This window comes from Lissotriton helveticus, chromosome 6 (assembly GCF_964261635.1).
Source record: "Lissotriton helveticus chromosome 6, aLisHel1.1, whole genome shotgun sequence".
NCBI classification, from domain to species: domain Eukaryota; kingdom Metazoa; phylum Chordata; class Amphibia; order Caudata; family Salamandridae; genus Lissotriton; species Lissotriton helveticus.
In genome coordinates this window covers 809,466,605-809,486,016 of record NC_136067.1, presented here as the reverse complement: position 1 = coordinate 809,486,016, position 19,412 = coordinate 809,466,605, and the positions used below count along the sequence as shown (strand labels likewise).

Genomic DNA, 19,412 nt, shown 5'->3' with positions numbered 1-19,412 from the left:
AGGGTTCAAAGGAGGTATTGCGGGGAGAAGAGAGGGGGAGGGGGGAGAGTGATGTGGCAAGAGAAAAAGAAGGGGGGTGAATTTGGAAAGGGGGAGAAGTCTAAGTAGGGAGGAGAGGTACTCATAAAGGAGATCCAGGATTTAATTTCCCCAAAATTTAGTGAGCAAATGACTGTGGGAAAAGGGGCACCACCAGCACCTGGGTAAAGCTGAGAGGAAAGCTGCTGAATAGACAGAGGGTAAAACACAGAATTGGAATGTAAGCAGAGCATTGTTTTTTTTTTTTTTTTTGGGTTAAAAACTTTTATTGAGCAATCAGATAAAAAGTACAGAGATGGGCCTACAACCACACGGGCTGGCCGCTAATTCGCAAAGCACGTATCATGCAGTAAACATTAATCTCCGTGGCCAGGCCCAAATCACAGATTAAATATTGCACCAAGCATGTGACAGGACACAACAGTTTTTGTCTTAAACATTAAAATAACAAACCAAAACAAGGCGAATGTAACAAGCACGTCAGCCCAAATGATAGAGGGGAAGTACACTAATCAGGAAGATAAAGGTAAATCAATGAGACTCTGCAAGGCCGGTGGGGGGGGGGGGAGCAGCAGGGAGGACAGGAAAATCTTAAAAAGAGAATGAAAGATTTCGGGAACGTCAGCCTAGGGAGACAGGGTAACATCGGATGTGTCAACCAAGGGAGGGGTACAAATGTCTCCACGATATGCATTCCACTGACCCCAAATTTTAGTCCACGCCCTGGGTCTGCCCCTAGCCACATAGACGGTCTTCTCTCGAAACATGGACCAGTCCATGTTATCCTCCCACACCGAAACGTCCGGAGGTCTGGATGCGCCCCAGAGTTGTGCAATGTCCCGCTTCGCGACCATGTACCCCAAGGTTGCCCATCTGGTCTGGGCCACAGAATAATCGGTGGGTTCCCACACGTTCAACAGGCAGCGTCGGGCCGCAGGGCAACACCAGTCACGACAGTCATCACATCAAGTACATCAATCCAGTAGGCCGCTACCAACGGGCATTCCCAAAGTATATGCATAAATGTAGCACTCATCCCACAGCCACGCTTACATAAGCCATCTGGGGAAAAACCCATTACAACCAGGCGCGGGCCAGTTAGGTACACGCGGTGGAGGATCTTAAGTTGCACCAAATGAAGACGGGCGGGAATGGCTACCTCCTTAGGAGAAGAGAGTGCTGACTGCCAATCCTCGTCATCCAATTCCAATCCGTCACCGACCCACAGCTCCCTAAGGCGGACCAACAGGTCGGCGCGACTATGAATCAATTTTTTATAAATAAGGGAGATAGTACTATCAGGCAGGTGTCCATCTAGTATACGATCTTCAAGGGGGGAAGACTCAGGCAGGGTCACACCAGGAGTTAGAACTGAGGCCAGGGCATGCCGGACCTGCAGATACCGAAAAAACTCTCTATCACTCAAGTCGTATTCTGCCTTAAGGGTCTGGAATGACTTCACGCTACCTTTCGCACAGACATCACCCACCTTACATATCCCAATCATATCCCAGCGGTCGAATCCCTTAGTAGACCAGAGACACCCCAAACGTTCAGAGGCATAAAGCGGCGTCGCCAGTGTCAGTCGATTCTCCCAGCCCAAACTCACATGCGCGGCGCGCCACACAGTGACTGCGATCCTGGACGGGCCCACAAGATGGCGCCCGGCCGATCTAGAATAAAGCGCTCTATTAAAGTCCCCTCCCGGCAGCTGGAGTCTATCCATCTCAAAGGCCGGATCCCGACCCGGTGAATACATCGCGTGGTTGATGGCAGACAGCTGGGCAGCCCAGTAATATCTCTTGATGTTGGGGAGCGCCATGCCCCCGTCATACCAAGGGATGGTGAGTTTCGCAAGGGCAATACGTGGACGCCCGTCCCAGATCAGTTGTCTTTGAAGACTCTCGATCTCTCGGAAGTAGGTAGCGGAAACGTCGTCATAAGAATTCTGAAGTGCGTAGAGGAACCGCGGCAAGGACATCATTTTAAAAAGGGCCGCCCTGCCCAGAGGAGACAGGGGCAGCGTACGCCAACGGGCCACATCTAGTCGCAGTCTAAGAAGCGGGGGAAGGAGATTGCGCTCGAATCGGAGTGAGGAGTCCCGCGTAATAAAGATCCCCAAATATCGGAAGCCAGACTGGACCACCTGGATAGGAAATCTGTCCGGCAAGGGGGGCAAAACACCCGAAAGAACATACACGCAGGACTTGGCCCAATTAATAACTAGGCCCGAGTTAGCTCCAAACGAGGTAAGAACATCAAATAAAACATTTAGAGATTTACGCGGGGAAGTAAGATACAAAAGAATGTCATCCGCGTAAAGTGAGACGCGGTCCTCAAAGTCCGGTGACCAACGGATCCCCTTGAGTGAAGGCTCCCATCGAAGCCACGCAGCTAACGGTTCCAGGGCGAGCGCAAAAAGCAACGGAGACAAGGGGCAACCCTGACGGGTCCCCCTACCAAGGCAGAAGGGGACAGAAACTCTACCGTTCACCACTACCTGCGCTAAGGGTTCAGCGTATAACAACTTCACCCAACCGATAAACTCAGGACCAAAACCAAATTTTTCAAGAGCAGCCCAAAGATAGGGCCACTCCACTGTGTCAAAAGCCATCGAGGCATCCAACGAGGCCAAAATGGCCGGTTCCGTCAGAAGCCCCGCCCTCGCAACAGCACCGTGGAGACGACATAGGTTAAGAGCCGTGTTGCGATGTGGGATAAATCCGGATTGATCCGGATGAACCAAGTCACTAATGACCGTCAAGAGGCGGGTCGACAGGAGCTTAGCCAGGACCTTGGGCTCAACGTTTAACAAGGAAATGGGCCTATAAGACGAACAAAGGTCCCGCGGTTTACCATCCTTGGGAATTACGACTATCGTGGCCAGACGCTGATCATACGGGAGAACACCCCGTTCCCGGGACTCCAAAAACATGTCGCGAAGATAGGGCGCCACCTTATCAGGACGTAGCTTGTACAGTTCAATTGGCAACCCGTTCGGGCCCAAGGCTTTGCCCGAACGGAGGGAGCGAATGGCAGTAGCTATCTCGTCAGTAGTAAAAGGGGACTCCAACGATTTACAGTCTAAATCGGAGACACTGGGCAAAGCTATATCGCGCAACAGAAGGCGAGAGTCAGCAACATCCCGTCCAGACACAGGGGTATAAACCACACGAAAATACTCAGCAAAACATGCAACTATTCCAATCGGGTCCGTCACTCTCACACCATTCGATGATTGAATCACGGGCACCACACGATTCGCCCTCTCCTTCTTATCCAACCACGCCAATAATTTGCCCACCTTGTCCCCCACATCATACAGACGGCCCTGTTGCTCCCGGAACATCTGTTTGGCCGCATCCGTGACCAAAGACTTATAAGCAAATTGTTTCAGACCCAGGGCATGGAGTTTATCAGATGTGACTTCCGACTCTAAGGCAGCCTCCCTTTCAGCGATCTCCCTCTCGAGGTCCTCCACCTCCCGATCCCTCGCCCTCTTGGATTCAACAATAAGGGAAAGGGCATGTCCACGAATCACTGTCTTAAAGGCCTCCCACAGGGATATCGCAGAGGAAACGGATCCCTCGTTGTCCAAAAAATAGGCGTCCAAAGACTTAGTCAAAAGGTTGCGGGTCTCGGGGGAGGTAAGGTACCATGGGTTGATAGGAGCTACCCGGCCCGCCGTCTCCACCCCCATCTCAAAACAGAGCCAGAGCGGAGAGTGATCGGAAATGCCCCGGGGGAGGTGTCTAATCTCACGCACCGCCGGCGACTGGGCAGCAGGCATCAGGAAATAATCCAGTCTAGACAAACTCCCATGGGCCCCAGAGTGGAAAGTGTATTGAAGCTGAGTAGGATGCATAAGCCTCCAGCAGTCCACCAAACCAAACGTGTCCAGAAACCCACCCAGCCACTGTTGGGCCGAAGGAGTGTCCCTAGGGGGGTGGCGATCGTGTAGACCGGAGAACACAGAATTAAAGTCACCTGCAATGAAGAGAGTACTATTAGGGAGGTCCAACAAAACACGGCCCAAATCGGAAAAGGTAGAAGTCTGCAGGCCGGGGGGGACATAAACAGCAAATAAGGAGAGGGTACGACCCTCATAACGACCCACGAGGACAGCATATCGCCCCCGATCATCAAGGATCACATCATCAATAGCTAGGGGGAGGGAAGCCCGAACAAGGATACCCACCCCCCTGGAACCCGTGGTAAACCCCGAATGTGCGGCAAGGCGATATCCCCACCTATTCATCGCACGGCAAGTATTGCCCACCAAATGAGTCTCCTGCAGGAAAACAATATCTGGAGATAAACGTCGTAAACATTTCAATACCACACTCCGCTTAATACGATCCCCCAGACCATTAACATTCCACAAAACAAACCTCAACCCGCTACCCCCATCCCACACAGCAACGCCAAAACCCCTCCTCCATGAGCATGACACGAAAACCATCAGTAGCAAGATAAAGTCGCCTTGAGAACATAACACACAAACATCGAACTTCCCAACCACCCACCCCCCAACAATCAAGAAAACACCCCCCACCCTGCACCCCTGCAAAATGCTAAAAAGCCACCCCAACATGCAGTGTGCCTGTCGCCCAAGAACCCCCATTCTACAAAAAGACCCCGGAGGAGGAAAGGCTCTGGCCCACCCGCCACCCCGATCAAGACAGATGACGAGGAAAACACACAAACAGTAGAGGCACTTAGGCATAGAATCCCGGAAGAGTTTACTCTATACGAGGGCCCAGGCGTAGACGAATTGTTCAGCTCTCCACACCACCCTCAGCACCACCCGGGTGGGCGTCGGACTCAGTCGCAGGAGGTCGGCCAGGCAGAGAGTCAAGCCAGTCGTTCACAGAATCTGGCCGATCAAAGAAAAAGGTTCGGTCATTGTACTCCACTCGCAGCCTGGTCGGAAACAGCATAGCGTAGCGCAACTCCATGTCCCGAAGACGCTTCTTGACACCACGGAAGCCCATACGCTGTTTCTGGACCTGTTGAGAAAAGTCCGGATAAAAGTTCACTGTGGCGTTCTCAAAGGCCACCGGGCCCTTCACACGTGATGCTTGCAGGATAGCGTCCCGATCTCTATAATGGAAGAGTTTCGCAACAATAGGCCGCGGCGGGGCACCTGGCTTACCCTGGCCCCCCGGAACTCGATGGGCACGCTCTACTGCGAAAAATGTACTCAGTCCAGACGGAGAGAGATAGTTTTGGATCAGGTCCTCAACCAGGAGATCAACAGAGTGAGGTTCTGGATTCTCCGGAACGCCAACCACGCGCACATTACAGCGACGTGCCCTGTTCTCAAAGTCCTCCAGGCGCCGGGTCATGAAATCGTTCACCCTACGGAGATTACCAATCTCCGTCTGTATCTCCGAGACGTCCGTCGTGAGGCTGGAAGACTTGAGATCCAATGATTTCACCTTCTCATTGGTTTTCGATAGGTCGGCTCGAATCAAGTTCACATCAATGGCCACTGTGTCGATTTTGTGGGCCAAGGCCTCGTATTGTTGGCCTATCGTCTCCCTCATGCCAGAAATGGCGCCCATGATGTCCTGCAAGGACGGCTCCGTTGATGCGTCCACGATGTGGTCAGCAGCACTTGGACCGGGCAGGGCGGCTCCGGGGGACCCCTTCGAGTGGGTGTAACGGTCCATAACGTTAGACTGGACCGGGCCCCCGCGCAGGGGTGTCTTGGTCTTCCGTGTCTCTCGGTCCCCTCTGCCCGCCATGTTGGAAACTGCGTCACAAAGAGATTCACCAGGCTCGATGGAATGGGCACAGGAAAATAAGGCTTCGGGATCAAAGAGCCGCCAAAAGGGTACCACCAGGATAGCGCCAATCAGATAGGAGAATAAGCCAGCCAAAGGCCCGACAGCCGTCTCGTGCCCCGGACCCAGCCCAGGCCAGACTCCCCTGCCAGATGTCTCAGTCTGAGGAAGAATCGAAACCGAAACTTAAGAGGGGGACCCGCAAGTCTAATCCCCCTGCCGCTGTTGTTCAACTCCAAGACGGCCACAGAGCCTCACCCAGTCCCGGGCGTACCTCAAGGGCGGATCCCAAAAGTTTGAATCACCGTAACTCCGGCACCCCGGGTCAGAATCAAATTCCGAAAGTTCTAGGACGATCAGCCCAGCGTCCTCTACACAAATCCTCGTGAAAAGTCAGGATATGTTCAGGATATCATGCCGGGAGTGGCGGGGGTCCGGAGAGCGCTGTGCTCATGCGGCCATCTCGGATGCCCGCCAAGCTCCTCCTCCAAGCAGAGCATTGTTGACAAAACGAAGAGAGTGGCTGGATAACTCTTCTGCAAGCTCTCTTGTTTAATCTCATCTTTCTCCGAGTCGTTTTGGGTTTCTCTTATTTCGTTTGTGTGGCCTTATTGCTGTTAGGGTTGCCACCTGGCCAGCATGACTGACATTTTAATGGACCTGCTAGTATAACAAATATGAAAATCACCAAAAGCTGATATTTCTCTCCCTTATCAGTACATTTTTCAAATCGAAATGTAAGAAGAAAGCACGTTAAAACATGCTCTAAAGCTGCTTTAATGATCCTTCACTGATAGTTGAAGTAAACAAAGACCACAAAGCCATGTACAAATCAATAGGGATGATTTTATGTGAACGCAGTGGCGGCTCCTCTGCTATGGTGGAGGAGCATCGCCCCACTGCTTTTAAGCAGTGCGAAGAAGCATAACATTATAATAACTTATAGTTATTATCATGTTATCCTTCCTGCTGATTTGCGGGTGGGTGAGTGGGCGCTGCATTGCAAAGTTGTGATTGGTCAAGGGAGCCTGGGTGCCTATTGGTCAGTGGGGCCTGGCTGTGCTTCCGTCTGAGACGAAGAAGAGCAGGAGCGGGGACAAGGGACCCAACGCAATGGTAAGTTTATTTATTTTCATTTAAATATGTGTGCCCCCGCACCACCCGCAAGCAATTCCAGCCACCGCTGCGTTAAAATCTGTTTAAGTATCACATCTAGGACTTGCAGGCTCTAAAAACATGAACAAATGGCTGGTATTTTTCTTTGGAAAGGTGGCAACCCTATGTGTGCTCTACTGCGTTTTGCCCCTTTCTACAGAACAACCACATTAGCCCAGCATTACACTCATGTTCTTTGCTGCTCGCTGCCCGTGCTGCTCCCACAGCATCGGTGTGCTTTTGGATTAAAGCAGCAACTAGCCTCTTAGTATTAAGATGGCGAACCTGCTGCTATACCACGCTGGGTAGATGCATGATCGTCGTTTTGGTCTGCTAAGAACAAATGCCTTTCTGGGTTTACAGGTGCTCAGCAACCTTCAGCCTCTAGGTGCTACTTTGGGCCCTCTCCTTCTACTCTGGACTGCAGCCCAGGCTTAATGTGCGTGTCCGGGCCTCAGCCAACCTTCACGTACTTCACCTAATGCTGTGCACCAAGATGGCCTCCCCAGGTGACGCGGTGGCAGTAGCAATGCTCGCAAACAACTGGTTGCCCTCAAAGTGTAACCATGTATTTGAATTCTAGAGGGGACTTGGCACAGTTTCACCTGTTTACCATCCATATCTGTTTCTTTCTGCCGTTGTGCAGAGTTGATCTGATTTCATTGTTAACTTTGTTCACCGTAGCTATTTATGTTGCATCTATTTATCTGGGTATTAATACAGTCTAACTTTCCTGCACCTGCTAGGAGGAATCGCATTGCTGTGTATCCGCTTTATTTAGGTGAACATAACATAGTGTTGCTGACTGAAAACTTGGCTAGTATTTATCCTGGGGTATGCCATAGGAAGTTTTGGGGCTGCTGGTGTGCCTCTGCCTTCATTATGCACTGGTCAGGGGATAGTTTTCCACGGCTCAAAAATCTATAATTATAAATATGTTTCAAGACACCCTACTAATGAAATATGTGAACAAATCTGGTATCCTTGTTCTGAGGTGACCTAAGGGAATAATAACGGATCTTCCACAATGATAATGTGTTATGTGAGGGAATCAGAAGAGAATCATCATATTTCTGGACATTCCAGACATAACTCACTATTAAATGTTCCACTAGGGCGCTTAGGCAGTTTCAACACCTACAGAGCTGGAAATTGTGGTTTGCGTTTGCTAATGTTTTTTAATCGAAGTTGTACATCATCCACAATGCTGTGAAGCATGGCCAAAGATTAAACAAAAAAAAGGAAATATGATGTTTCTGCCCACAGTATTTTGTAGGCACGCGTAACATGCATGTGCCCCCTTACAAAATGACACTAGTGCTTTCATTTCTATTTCTATTTACCGATTCAAACTGGATTGGTAAATACATTTTTTTTTTTAAGGAATAGAAAAGTTTATTTTTCTTTTTTTGAGGCGCAGGTGGGGGTGGCACGATGGAAGGCATGGGTGGGGAAGGAGGCAATAGGGAGGTGAAGCAACATGGATGGTGCAGGTGGAAGAAGCAATACAGAGGTCCCGGGGAAGCAACATAGAGAGGAAAATGGAGCGCAGGGGGGAGAAAAACACACTGGCTAGAGAAATTAACAGGGAGCTGATCGGGAAAGTAAATGGGCGAGAAAGCAATGCAGTGAGAAAAGCACAAGACAGCAAGCACAACACAAGAGGCAAAGGAAAAGCATACGGGTGACAGAGAGCAGTACGGAGCGCGGCGAAAACACATGCACTCTCGTGGAGTGCTTAACCAAAACGAAAAAAGTGAGTGGTGGAAAGGACCCAAGTAATGTGTCGATGCTCCAGGGGAAGGACAAACACAAGAATAGGACAGAAAGCCCACACTGAAAAATAAAAATCAAGCAAATGAGAGGACAATAAATGCAACACAATGGGAAGCAACTGGCAAGCTCCAAGCCCGCTAGTAGCTTACAATATGTCTTTTCACCTACAGATAGCTTGCGCTGTCTGGTAGGCAAGGCCCAAAAATCTTTTACCTTTATAATAACCGCATGCGCAGGAAGATTGACACCCCAGGCGAGGGTAGCTGTGCAGACCAGGACTTTGACATGTCCATGAGAAAAAAGGCTCTCCACCAAATTTCGATCTTGTCGCAACATTCCTGCATGGTGAATACTAAATCCATCTGGGAAGAGTTCTCGTAGTTGCTTATTGCGAGATTTTTGCACCTGTAAAAGATAACACCGCACATTAAGGGAAACAAAATATTAAGACAAAGATGTTTTTTTTACAATAGAACAAAAATAATGAGAAAACACACACAAGACCGAAAACAATGCTGTGCATGGCAGAGCATAATCTAAAACGCATAAAGTGAAATGTTCTTTAACAATGTGGACGCTGCGATGGCAGAAACAACACATACACATATGTGTTCCCAGTACAGACAGTATGTCGTAGTTCCCTGAATCACCCTGCAGAAGCAGCACAGCTGAGCTCTTTCTACTTTCCACATTATTCACATCCCCTTTATGGACACGCATTTGCACGGTTCTGATCTGTTTCCACTGATACTGACCATGGAATACTTTTTTTTTTAAAGTTCAAAAGTTTTTATTGGTTGTTTCAAAACATAGCATAAGAGAAGTAAAACAACAAATTAAATACAGTGTTCAAAATCAATTAATAAATGATAACAATATTATTGGCGGTTTGCTTGCAAAGAAAGGAAATACAGACAGTAGGTGGATGGGTGGGGAAGACATCAGAAGATCAATATGAGAGTAATGGATAAGCAGATCAGACCAATATATGTATAGGCATCATCCCCTAAGTCCAGTGGGCTGTAGGAGAATGCATGTTACAGCCGCATACATTGTGTAAGCAACATCATATAAGTACAGTGGCCTGATAAATAAGCATGTGCATGGGAGCTGTTGGGCTCGGGGGACTAGCACCAGGAGAGGATTGGGGCGTGATGAGATAAGGTGAGTAGGGGGTCCAGGGGGACTTGACAGCAAGAAGCTGCGTGGTGGGTGTAGAATTCAAGGAGGCTTATGTACACTGAAGTAGTTGTCGAGAGTGGCCCACATTTGTCTGTGGGGGAGGCGCCAAGGAGTGTTTTGAATGGAAATATTATCAGCACTTCTCAAGTTAGTAATAGAATTCACCCAACATTTAAAAGAGGCTTTTCGAGTGTCCTTCTAATTGCTAAGAAAGGTCTTCACGGCGGCAGTGAGGAGTAGATCTAGGAGGGCCTTATCATTATCTGTGAGAGAAACGGCTCTTAGGGACCCAAATACCAAGGTGGAGAGCTCCCTGGTGGGAGAGAAGTGGAAGAGTTTGGAGAGGAAGGCGAATATTTGGTCCCAAAAGGGTACAACAAACTCGCAAAGTAGTAAGAGGTGTTCTAGATCTCCAACTTTATCAATACAATTCCAGCAAAAGTGTCTCAATCAAGTCATTCTCATGAGTTGATGCTTTAATGCATGGAGTAAAGGCATGGTTCTGATTCAATGTATACTGACTACTGTTCTTCTTCCTGAACCAATGGTTAGTAAAGTGTAAGTTTCATGAGAGAGAAAAGACCCCGACATCGTCTCCATCTGCCTTCGAGTCGAGGCGCACCTATATAAAATGCTAAGAATTACCACAGGTTTTTACCAGAGAGAAATTCATCTTTCCATACTCCGAGATGGGTCATGCACGGAGGTGTAAAAAGGCTCGCAGCCTCTGCCTATCAGGCGGGGATGAGTAATCACATCTGTGTATGCGTCCGGAGCAGCAACGAGTATAAAAGGTCCCAGAGCCACAAGGGGCCACAAACTCAAATTACATGTCTGTCTACTCAGTTCACTGCAGCGATTTGAAAGCCGTGTACCTGGGTCACAGAGCCCCAAGGAACAAGTGTATGTTCCCTGTCAGTCTCAGAATGTCTCAGAATGTACAGACCTGGAGAGGTGTGGCTCACTGGTTAGAGGCGGCAGATCTGTAAGCAGAGAACGGCCCGGGACCAGGGTTCAATTCCCGACGCGGCAGGGTCTTGGACCAGGGTCAACTGACTCGATAATTCTCGCCTCAGTGCCTACTCTAACCAGGGAACACACTCGGTAACTCTGGGCATTAAGCTTGCCTCATCTCTACAACGGCCCCCCACAGACGCCGGGGATGCCTGGTTTCACCCTGGAGATACCCAGAAAGGGACCATCTCACAGGGAAAACCAGGACGGGTTCCCCAGCGGTCTACAGCGCCAGGACACTCGGGTTGAGTAACAGTGCGCTTTACAAGTATCCCACATTTACATTTACATTTAAGAGTATCCCATTTAAGCACTGTTAGTGCTGGCCGCCATGTTGTAGAGGAACTGCATACTATGTGACAGAACTTTAAAAAATGTCTAGAATTTTGTTTCTGCTCTTTATTGTATGTATGTGGTTTTATAAAGAACGGTCCTACTTGTAATGCAACGTCGTGCTGCGGAATGGAGGAGGTACATTTGAGCAGGAAAATAGAGTTAGGAATAGTTGGGGGTGGGTGGCCGTTTTATCATGTGTTATGTTATGTTAGTGACATTTTTAGAGCGCGTCGATTACCCATAGGTGTTGTGGCGCTATCTAAGTCTCCTACTGGCCGAAGGCGAGAGAGCGGATTTGTTAAGAATGAATTTATTGGGAGAACCACCACGTTTTTAAGCCCTTCCTAAAGGACAAAAGTTCTGTGACATTTCTCAGGTGGAACGGCAGCTCGTTCCAAGCTTTTGCTGCACAGTCAACAAAGCTTCTGCCACAAGCTTTGTGGCGTTTCCGACTCTTTGCATGCGCAAGTCAAACTTACAGATGGAAAAAACTTTCCTGATTAAAGCCTAGAATTCATTTTTTGTGACAAACTTTTCCCAAATGACACAGCATGGGCTTAGCAAGCAGGAAAAAGAAAAGGTCAGGTAAACGTGTCCAATATCATTGGCACAAAATGGAAAATTCATAACACTTTCATTTATAGAAGCTCAAGTAATTATGTGGATCAGATGTAGATATTGGGCTGGCTGAGCAAACAGGCAAGAGGTTTCACTTCACTACTACATAGAAGGCACAGCATTTAATTTTAAACGAAATTAGTGCTGTGGCATTCAGGTTCATATTATTGCTGGGATCGGATAGGGCTCTGTGTAACCTTCCGCTACATATCACAGTTATGTATTCTGTGTCGCAGTAATTTAATTGAAATGCCAATAAAAAATATTTTTAAAAAAAACATTGCTGTGGAAGTTCTTCAATTGCTTACGTTCTGGGTTTTAGTTCGGATCAGGACTGGGACAAAACTGGAGCTGGCATTACTAGAGAGGAGCTGGATGTGACAGAACTGGAGCATAGGAGACGCTGGCAAGACTGAAGAAGGAGCAAAGAATACAACAGCCTGAGAAAGCCTGAGGAGTTGTGACACGCTAGAACTCTGATCAGAGGGTAAAAAAAAAATGCAGTTGGGAAGATTAAGCAAGCTATTGCCTAGAGTCAAATGGTGCTGAGCTGACCTGCTGCCGGGGATCGAACCGTGAGCCCCCGTGCTCCGGAGTCAGACGCCCTGGCCGCTGCATCACACCTCTTCCACAGAATGGAAGAAAGGGAACCACCTGACAGGAAGGGGCTGGTAATAAAAAAGGAATCACCAGACACGAAGGCATTGGAGCCAGAACAGTACCTACCCAACAGAGAGGAGCTTGCCGACTAACGTTCTATTGTCATTTAATAGTTTGTCTCCATTGGTTCAGGCATTCAATGTAGTCAAAAGTGGTATATTTACAGTTTAGTAGTTAAAGGTATAAAGCACGATCCCTCAGAGTCAAACACTGGAGCATAATATTCAAGATTATAGTACTACCCAGATTGGTCTCATTTTGTAAACAGGGGGATGGAAAGGCAGGTGGCAAATATTATTGTAATGGAACAGTCAGTGCCCGACGAAATCACTTAAATATTTGATTAGCATTAGATTTTGATTACAGTAGGATCAGAGGTTACTGTGCTGAACAAATGTACATGCCAAATCGATGGTTTGCTCAACAGACAGCACCACATATTTCAAAATTGTTCTTTATTGAGTTTTAGTTCTCCTTACATCTACAAAAATGATCAATATCACAGAGAAAATTGCAGGTCCATAAGTCTCAAAGTCAAACAAAAACAGTGTCAAAAGTCCCCAGCCCCTTCTCCGAGAATCACACAATGATAATCCAATAAAAAAACGGTGTTCAAACCCACATACGGTACAACATGTGGAACTGCATCTAGTGGGGTTGATGAAGTGGGTAAACATAACAGCACTGTTAGATAATTCTTACAAACTCAAGCCCATGGAAAATATACCAAAGTAACAAAAAGAACACCAAAGATTTCTGCATTTGTAATTGATATGTATCTCTTCGATATCACCAGAATAAAGTAACAATGTCACACCTCTACTCAAATGCATCCTATAACGAATAGTCCTATACCAAACGAATCGTTTCCGTGAAATATTTTACAGTAAGTCCCTGCAGATGAAGCAAACCAGTAAAACTTGAAAATGATGTTTTTAAAGTATTGAACATTTAAACTGAGAAAAAGTGGGTACCAACGTGGACTAAATATTGAAATATGGTTTGCAATGAAGCCCACAAATGTGTACAGTATAGTATGGCAATTTTATTTATGTGACCTGTACGTATGTGGCATCTGGGGGTCAGGTCATCAATCTAGCAATGCTGGAATAGCTATGCTGTCAATGCCTTCAGAAATGCCTTAATAAAAAGAGCTATTTATTCACCCCATCATAGAGATGTAATTTCTCTTAATGTAACTGTTAAATGTGATATTGAAGAATATCACTCGATTGGGGTATTCTATAACTATTACCCGGGAGAAGAACTATGAACACAGTTTGAGTAGAAAGTGTAAGCTCCTTAAATACCAGGCCACAAGATGTATGAATGAACTAGCCACCTCTCTCAATAAAAGTGTTTTGTCAGCATGGGAGTTTTTTTTGTGATGCAATTGTGACCACATTACATTACCTCTTTGTGAAAACATAACAAAGCATAACGAAATCATCATTAGTGAGATAATACTATCCATGTCCAACATCACGAAAAGTCGCGTTTAAATTATTTAAATACACCTGTGAAACAAAAACTTATGGGTGATGTTATTGTGGACGACAATAGGACCAAACAACTATCTTGTTCTAAAGATGATCTAAAGATTCACTTGAAATGGGCCCTTTCCATCATGTTGGAAACAGGAAGCATCATATGTGGCAGCCCTCCCCAGCCCACAGCTAAACAATAAATCATTTGTTTCTATATAACACATTTGATTCTTTGCAGAATCTGTACACCTGGCTCTATATCACTGATTAAATTACATAATAAAGCTCTCCAGGAGATATGTGACGGATAGAAGAAAAAACACGAAAAAGATGTAAAAATAAGTCACCAATAAATAAGCAGTGAGACAAATGATTAAAGGGCAGACATTACAGCTTCATGCAGAAGGTTTCTTTTGAGGGTGGGGAACCCCATAAAAGAAGCTATATTCCCAACCAGTGTAGATATTACTAACTGAATACCAACATATTGTCTCACAGATGTACCAAAAAAGGACTCTTAATGTACAGTGGTTTCATGAAAGCCCAGTCTCATACAAAAGCTTGGAGTAAGAAGGCAGAACTGGGAGATAGTGAAGGTTTTGTCAAAATAAACTGAACTTTCCGCCTTTTGTTTGGTGGGGATGGAGATATAGATTTTGTTTTGGACAACCTTATTAGAAAATCCTGACTAAAAGAGAGCAGTGCCACCACATTTTATGTGGCAGATTGTTCTCCAGTGTGTGTCACAGTGCAAAGGAATGTAAAGTTAAGGGAGAAATTGAGAATCATCTCCTGTATCACTAGGAAGCTGTGGGGACATTTTAGGTTGGAAGATTCCTCTAAGAGACGAGACAAGGAGCTACAAACAAGAGAAGAGAGAACAATAGGTTTTGTAGTGAGCAAATGTTGGAAATGGTCCTTCCTGCTGTCACCCCCAAAGATTTTGCCTTCCTCCTTGACTTTTTCTGACTTTGTTTTTGCTGGCCTTAGGTCTCTGAGCACTTTACCACTGCTAACCACTGCTAAAGTGCATGTACTCTCTTCCTAAAACATGGTAATATTGGTTTCTCCCCGAATGGCATATTTAACTACCAAACACAACAAGATGATAGATATTGTGCTGAAACTTTTCAACCACTCACCCCCAATCAAGAGATCTCGGTTGAATCCATCGTTCTTTTGCTCATCATGCCACCCCCGTTTAGACCCAACCATATGCAAATAAGTTTTGTCTCTGCTTCTCATGGTAGCAGTCCAGCCCGAACTACCAGACCAGCCACTCCCTGGACCGGAAACAAGCATCCTAGGACTGGTTTTGGGGTGTCACCCCTTATCAGCCAGCATTACATCCATCATCTGTTCTTTTTATATTCATTTTACCTACAAGTCCCTACTAAAGGGCTCTACATGTGCCCACAGCCTGTAAATCAAAAGCTACTAGTGGGCCTGCAGAACTGATTATGCCACCCACTTAAGTACAGGGACATCTTAAGGAATTTGGGGGCCCTCTGTACGGACCAGCATTGATTTTATGATCCAATTTCATCTCTTTCATGCCCTCTTTGTCCAGGTCTCTTACATGGCACAGGCACACTCCTCAAAATTCTAAATGTGTTCACATCTAATATTCATGGACAGTGATGTGTTTTCAATATTATAACAGCAGCCGCTCGCTAATATTACTGCAAAACTCTGACACCCTCCCATTTCTCCTACGTGAGGTCCTGTTTTGAACTAAAATTAACCTTTTTATGGATGTTGCATACATAAACACATTTCTCCGCAAAATGTCTGTAATAGACTCTGTAACATCACCCAAACTGAATATAAATGAAAGGAAAACAGTATATAAAACAATCTGTTTAAGAATTATTCAAGGTTATCAGGGCAAGAATCTCTGCAGACTAAAGCTGGCTTTATCAGGGCCCCCCTAAAAGGTTAGGACCCTGGGCAAGAGCCCACTTTACCCACGCCTTAAAATGTCTCTTAAGTAGCCCTTTAACCATGTGTCAGGCCTGCCATTGCAGAGCCTGTGTGAGCAGTTTACACTGCCATTTCGACCTGGCAAAATAAACCTTTTGCCAGGCTCAAACCCTCCCTTTTAATACATATATGTCACTCCTATGGTATACCCTGGACATCCTAGAGGGCAGGGTGCAATGTATTTAAAGGGCAAGACATGTACTTTTAAGTTTTACATGTCCTGTCAGTGAAAAACCCTCAAATTCGTTTTTCACTACTGCAAGGCCTATCTCTCCCATAGGATAACATTGTGATGACCTTATTACACATTATAAGCATAATTCCCAATTGCGGGGAGCTAGACTTTTCAAGTTTTTTGTTTTTGGAATCACAATTTAAAATCATAACTTATGGTGAAGTCAGATTTTAAATTGCAATTCTGAAACTGCCACTTTTAGAAAGTTGGCATTTTCTTACTTTAGCCATTTGGTGCCTGCTGCTCTGATACACGTCTGGGGAGGGTGACAGCTGGGCGTTGTGTATTCCCCCCAGACAATGGGAGCTTAGGTGTGACTTGATGGACCATCCTGGGAGAGAAGAGCTGGACCCAGCCCAGCCTCACTTACATCTGAATAGGCTATGTCCTGTCCCCACTCAAAGGGATGCATACCCCCTGTAGTGCATCCGGAACAGGAAGGGAGGAACAATGTGCACTTCAAAGGCATCTCTTTAAGGTCTTCCCCACTTCAAAGGCACAACTGCGTGTAAGTACTAGAACTCGGACACCACCACTTAAGTACACTTCTGGACCTATAAAGACTCAGGAAGAAGTACAGCAGTTATGCTAAAGGACTGCCACTCTGCTGGATTGCTGCTTTGCTTGATTCCTGCCTTCCTCAGGTGCCCTGCTGTTCCCCTGCCTGGATGAGAAGGACTGGAACTGCATCACTTGAGACAGACTCCAAGGGCTTGCTGGCTTGCCTACTGATCTGAAGTCTGGGGGCATAAAAGACTTCCAACTCTTCTGCTGCTGCACCTGGACTCTGCCATCTGTGAGTCTGCCTTACTAAGTGGTGCCACCCCAGTCCAGGACCCTTGGAAGTGAGGCTTAAGGTGTTTGTTTCAACAAATCCATGCATCCTCTAGGGAACCAGTGCATTGGTGCCGTTGTGTGGCTCAAAACTGTAGCATTGCCCCCTGTTGCAAGACCAGAACTAGCTTACCCCCTCTGCTGTGTGAGTCGACTCAAAGCATCACCTTCAGAACTAGCACTGTGCAATGCTCTACCCCAAGTCTTCGCATCTCTGTCCACGACAGCCTCGACGATGAGCCCAAGAACTCCACATCGCAGCCCCAGCATTCATCGGAATCGCTGCTGTAGCGCAGACCAAGACCAGCGCATCACCGCCATTGCGAGGTTTGATGCAGACGCATTGCTTTGGCTGCACCCCTCTTTTTCTTTGAAGTCAAGGTACTTTTGTTTAGAGGGCCCAAGTGAGTTCCTGTATCCGGCCCGTGTTCCATTGCCGTCATCCTGAACTTTTGACTATTTCCCAGTCCAGCGCAGCCAGATATCCCAAGTAAGCGCTTATTGCTTTAAGTGCTATTTTACAGTTTGTTATTTAAAAAATCATATCTCAAGTCCTACTCATTGGATTTGTATTTGTTTTGGTTCTGTTTAATTTATTATATTAAGTTCTATTTTTCTCACCTGGTGTGGAATCTTTTTGTGTGGTGTTGTCACTGTTTTACTGTTTGAAGTGTTGCACACATTCTTTACACATTGCCTCTAAGTTAAGCCTGACTTCTCTGTGCCAAGCTACCAGAGGGTGAGCTCAGGTTAATTTAGAGTTTGTCTGCTTCTTACCCTGACTAGGATTGTGGTTGCTGTTTGACTAGGCCTCATACCCCAGCCAACCTACAACCCAATTTCTAACAGCAGGCAAAACACAATGTCAACTGTCATCTGATAAGCCAGAGAAGAAACAAAAAATGAAGTAAGCTCCTAAGTGCACTGTTGGTAAGAATGACCTGGACAGTGCACAGAAGATGCAATAACTTGATTCAGACTAATGAGGAAATGATCAAGAACGAAGGGCAAATGCGAACTTCACTACAATCAAAATTGTAGCAAAAGGTTGTAGAGGACAATAGAGCATTGGGAGCCGATGAAAATATCAGTGGAGAAAATATCTCTGAGCAATCAGAAAGACATTTATTTAGATAGTAGAATCCAAAGGCTATACGGACTTAGAATGAATTCTGCCAGATCTCCAACTAGAGAATGCAACTTAACCTTGAACACAACTATGGAGGAGTAACTAAAATGAAAAAATTCGAAGGAACTGAAGAGACTACATCAAAAACTGAATTTCTTCCAGACCTGAGGATAGGACGTCAAGAGAAAAGATTTGCAGGCATTATGTTCAATTTGTTCATATACAATAGGGTGGCATTATTTTGGAACATGATTTTAACAATTATTTGTGTTTGCCATTTCTTTTATTGATCTTCCATTATTCTGAGTTAATATTATTTGGTAATGCAGCGTTGTCAACTGTCTACAATTTGTCATTTTAGAAGGTTTACTTTCGTTGAGAGGAAACCTTCACATCTGCTCCTCTTTTTCTGTCTAACTAACCCATTTTCCTCTTGCCCCATCTGGTTTGCATGAAGTGGTCGGTGTCTGCCAATGTCCAGAGGATGTCTATAGCCGAAAACAAATTCTTACTACTTTTTTTGATGTTTTGCTTTAATGAAGGAGGTTTTGGGCCAATCGAAATTAATATATGGCTGGACTCAGATCATTACGGCCAATCAAGAAAGAGCACTGTGACCATTTATCACTATTGTAAATGTTAAACAAGTTAAAAATTGTACAGCTACCACAGTGGCTTGAGAGGGTAACTCAGAATAGACAAGTGTCACCCGGTTAATTCGCTAAGAGAGAACTGGACCAGACAGGAAAGAACAAATTGTCCGGATACTTTTGGATTTGCTAAGAAATGACATGTATTTACAACTAGAGGCATAGATGGAAAAGCTAGATTGCCAAAGGTACAGATCCTCTGATGGGACCATCTCTCATCGTGCATGGGAATTGCATCTTCCCCACAGTGGCTACATTCTAGGAAATTCTCCGATTCTCATTCTCAATGGCCAGTTCTGGGGCCAATAGAGTAAAAGCAATGTCATTCAAGGCATCATAAACAACATTACTGTGACAGTGCATTTGATCTAACGGTGTCAAGGTAATTAAGCCACCCGCCACAAAGAAAGCAGATAAATCTCCGTAGGAAAAACACCAGTGCCATTGTGCAGCAGTATGCTGTTCTTTTACACTAAATCAATAAATTACTGTCGACCAGTTTTATCTTTTTTTGCACCCCAATTA

The 19,412-nt window shown here is 46.0% G+C and overlaps 1 protein-coding gene across 1 annotated transcript in view; it reads right to left on the bottom strand.

Moving 5' to 3' along the window:
* Positions 1 to 19,412, bottom strand: part of ASCC3 (activating signal cointegrator 1 complex subunit 3) — a 2,002,173-nt gene that overhangs the window by 668,723 nt on the left and 1,314,038 nt on the right. Inside the window, exon 15 of the mRNA XM_078648375.1 lies at positions 8,973 to 9,164. Within this exon, the coding sequence (XP_078504501.1) occupies positions 8,973 to 9,164 (192 nt within the window). The remainder of the gene's footprint in view (positions 1 to 8,972; positions 9,165 to 19,412) is intronic.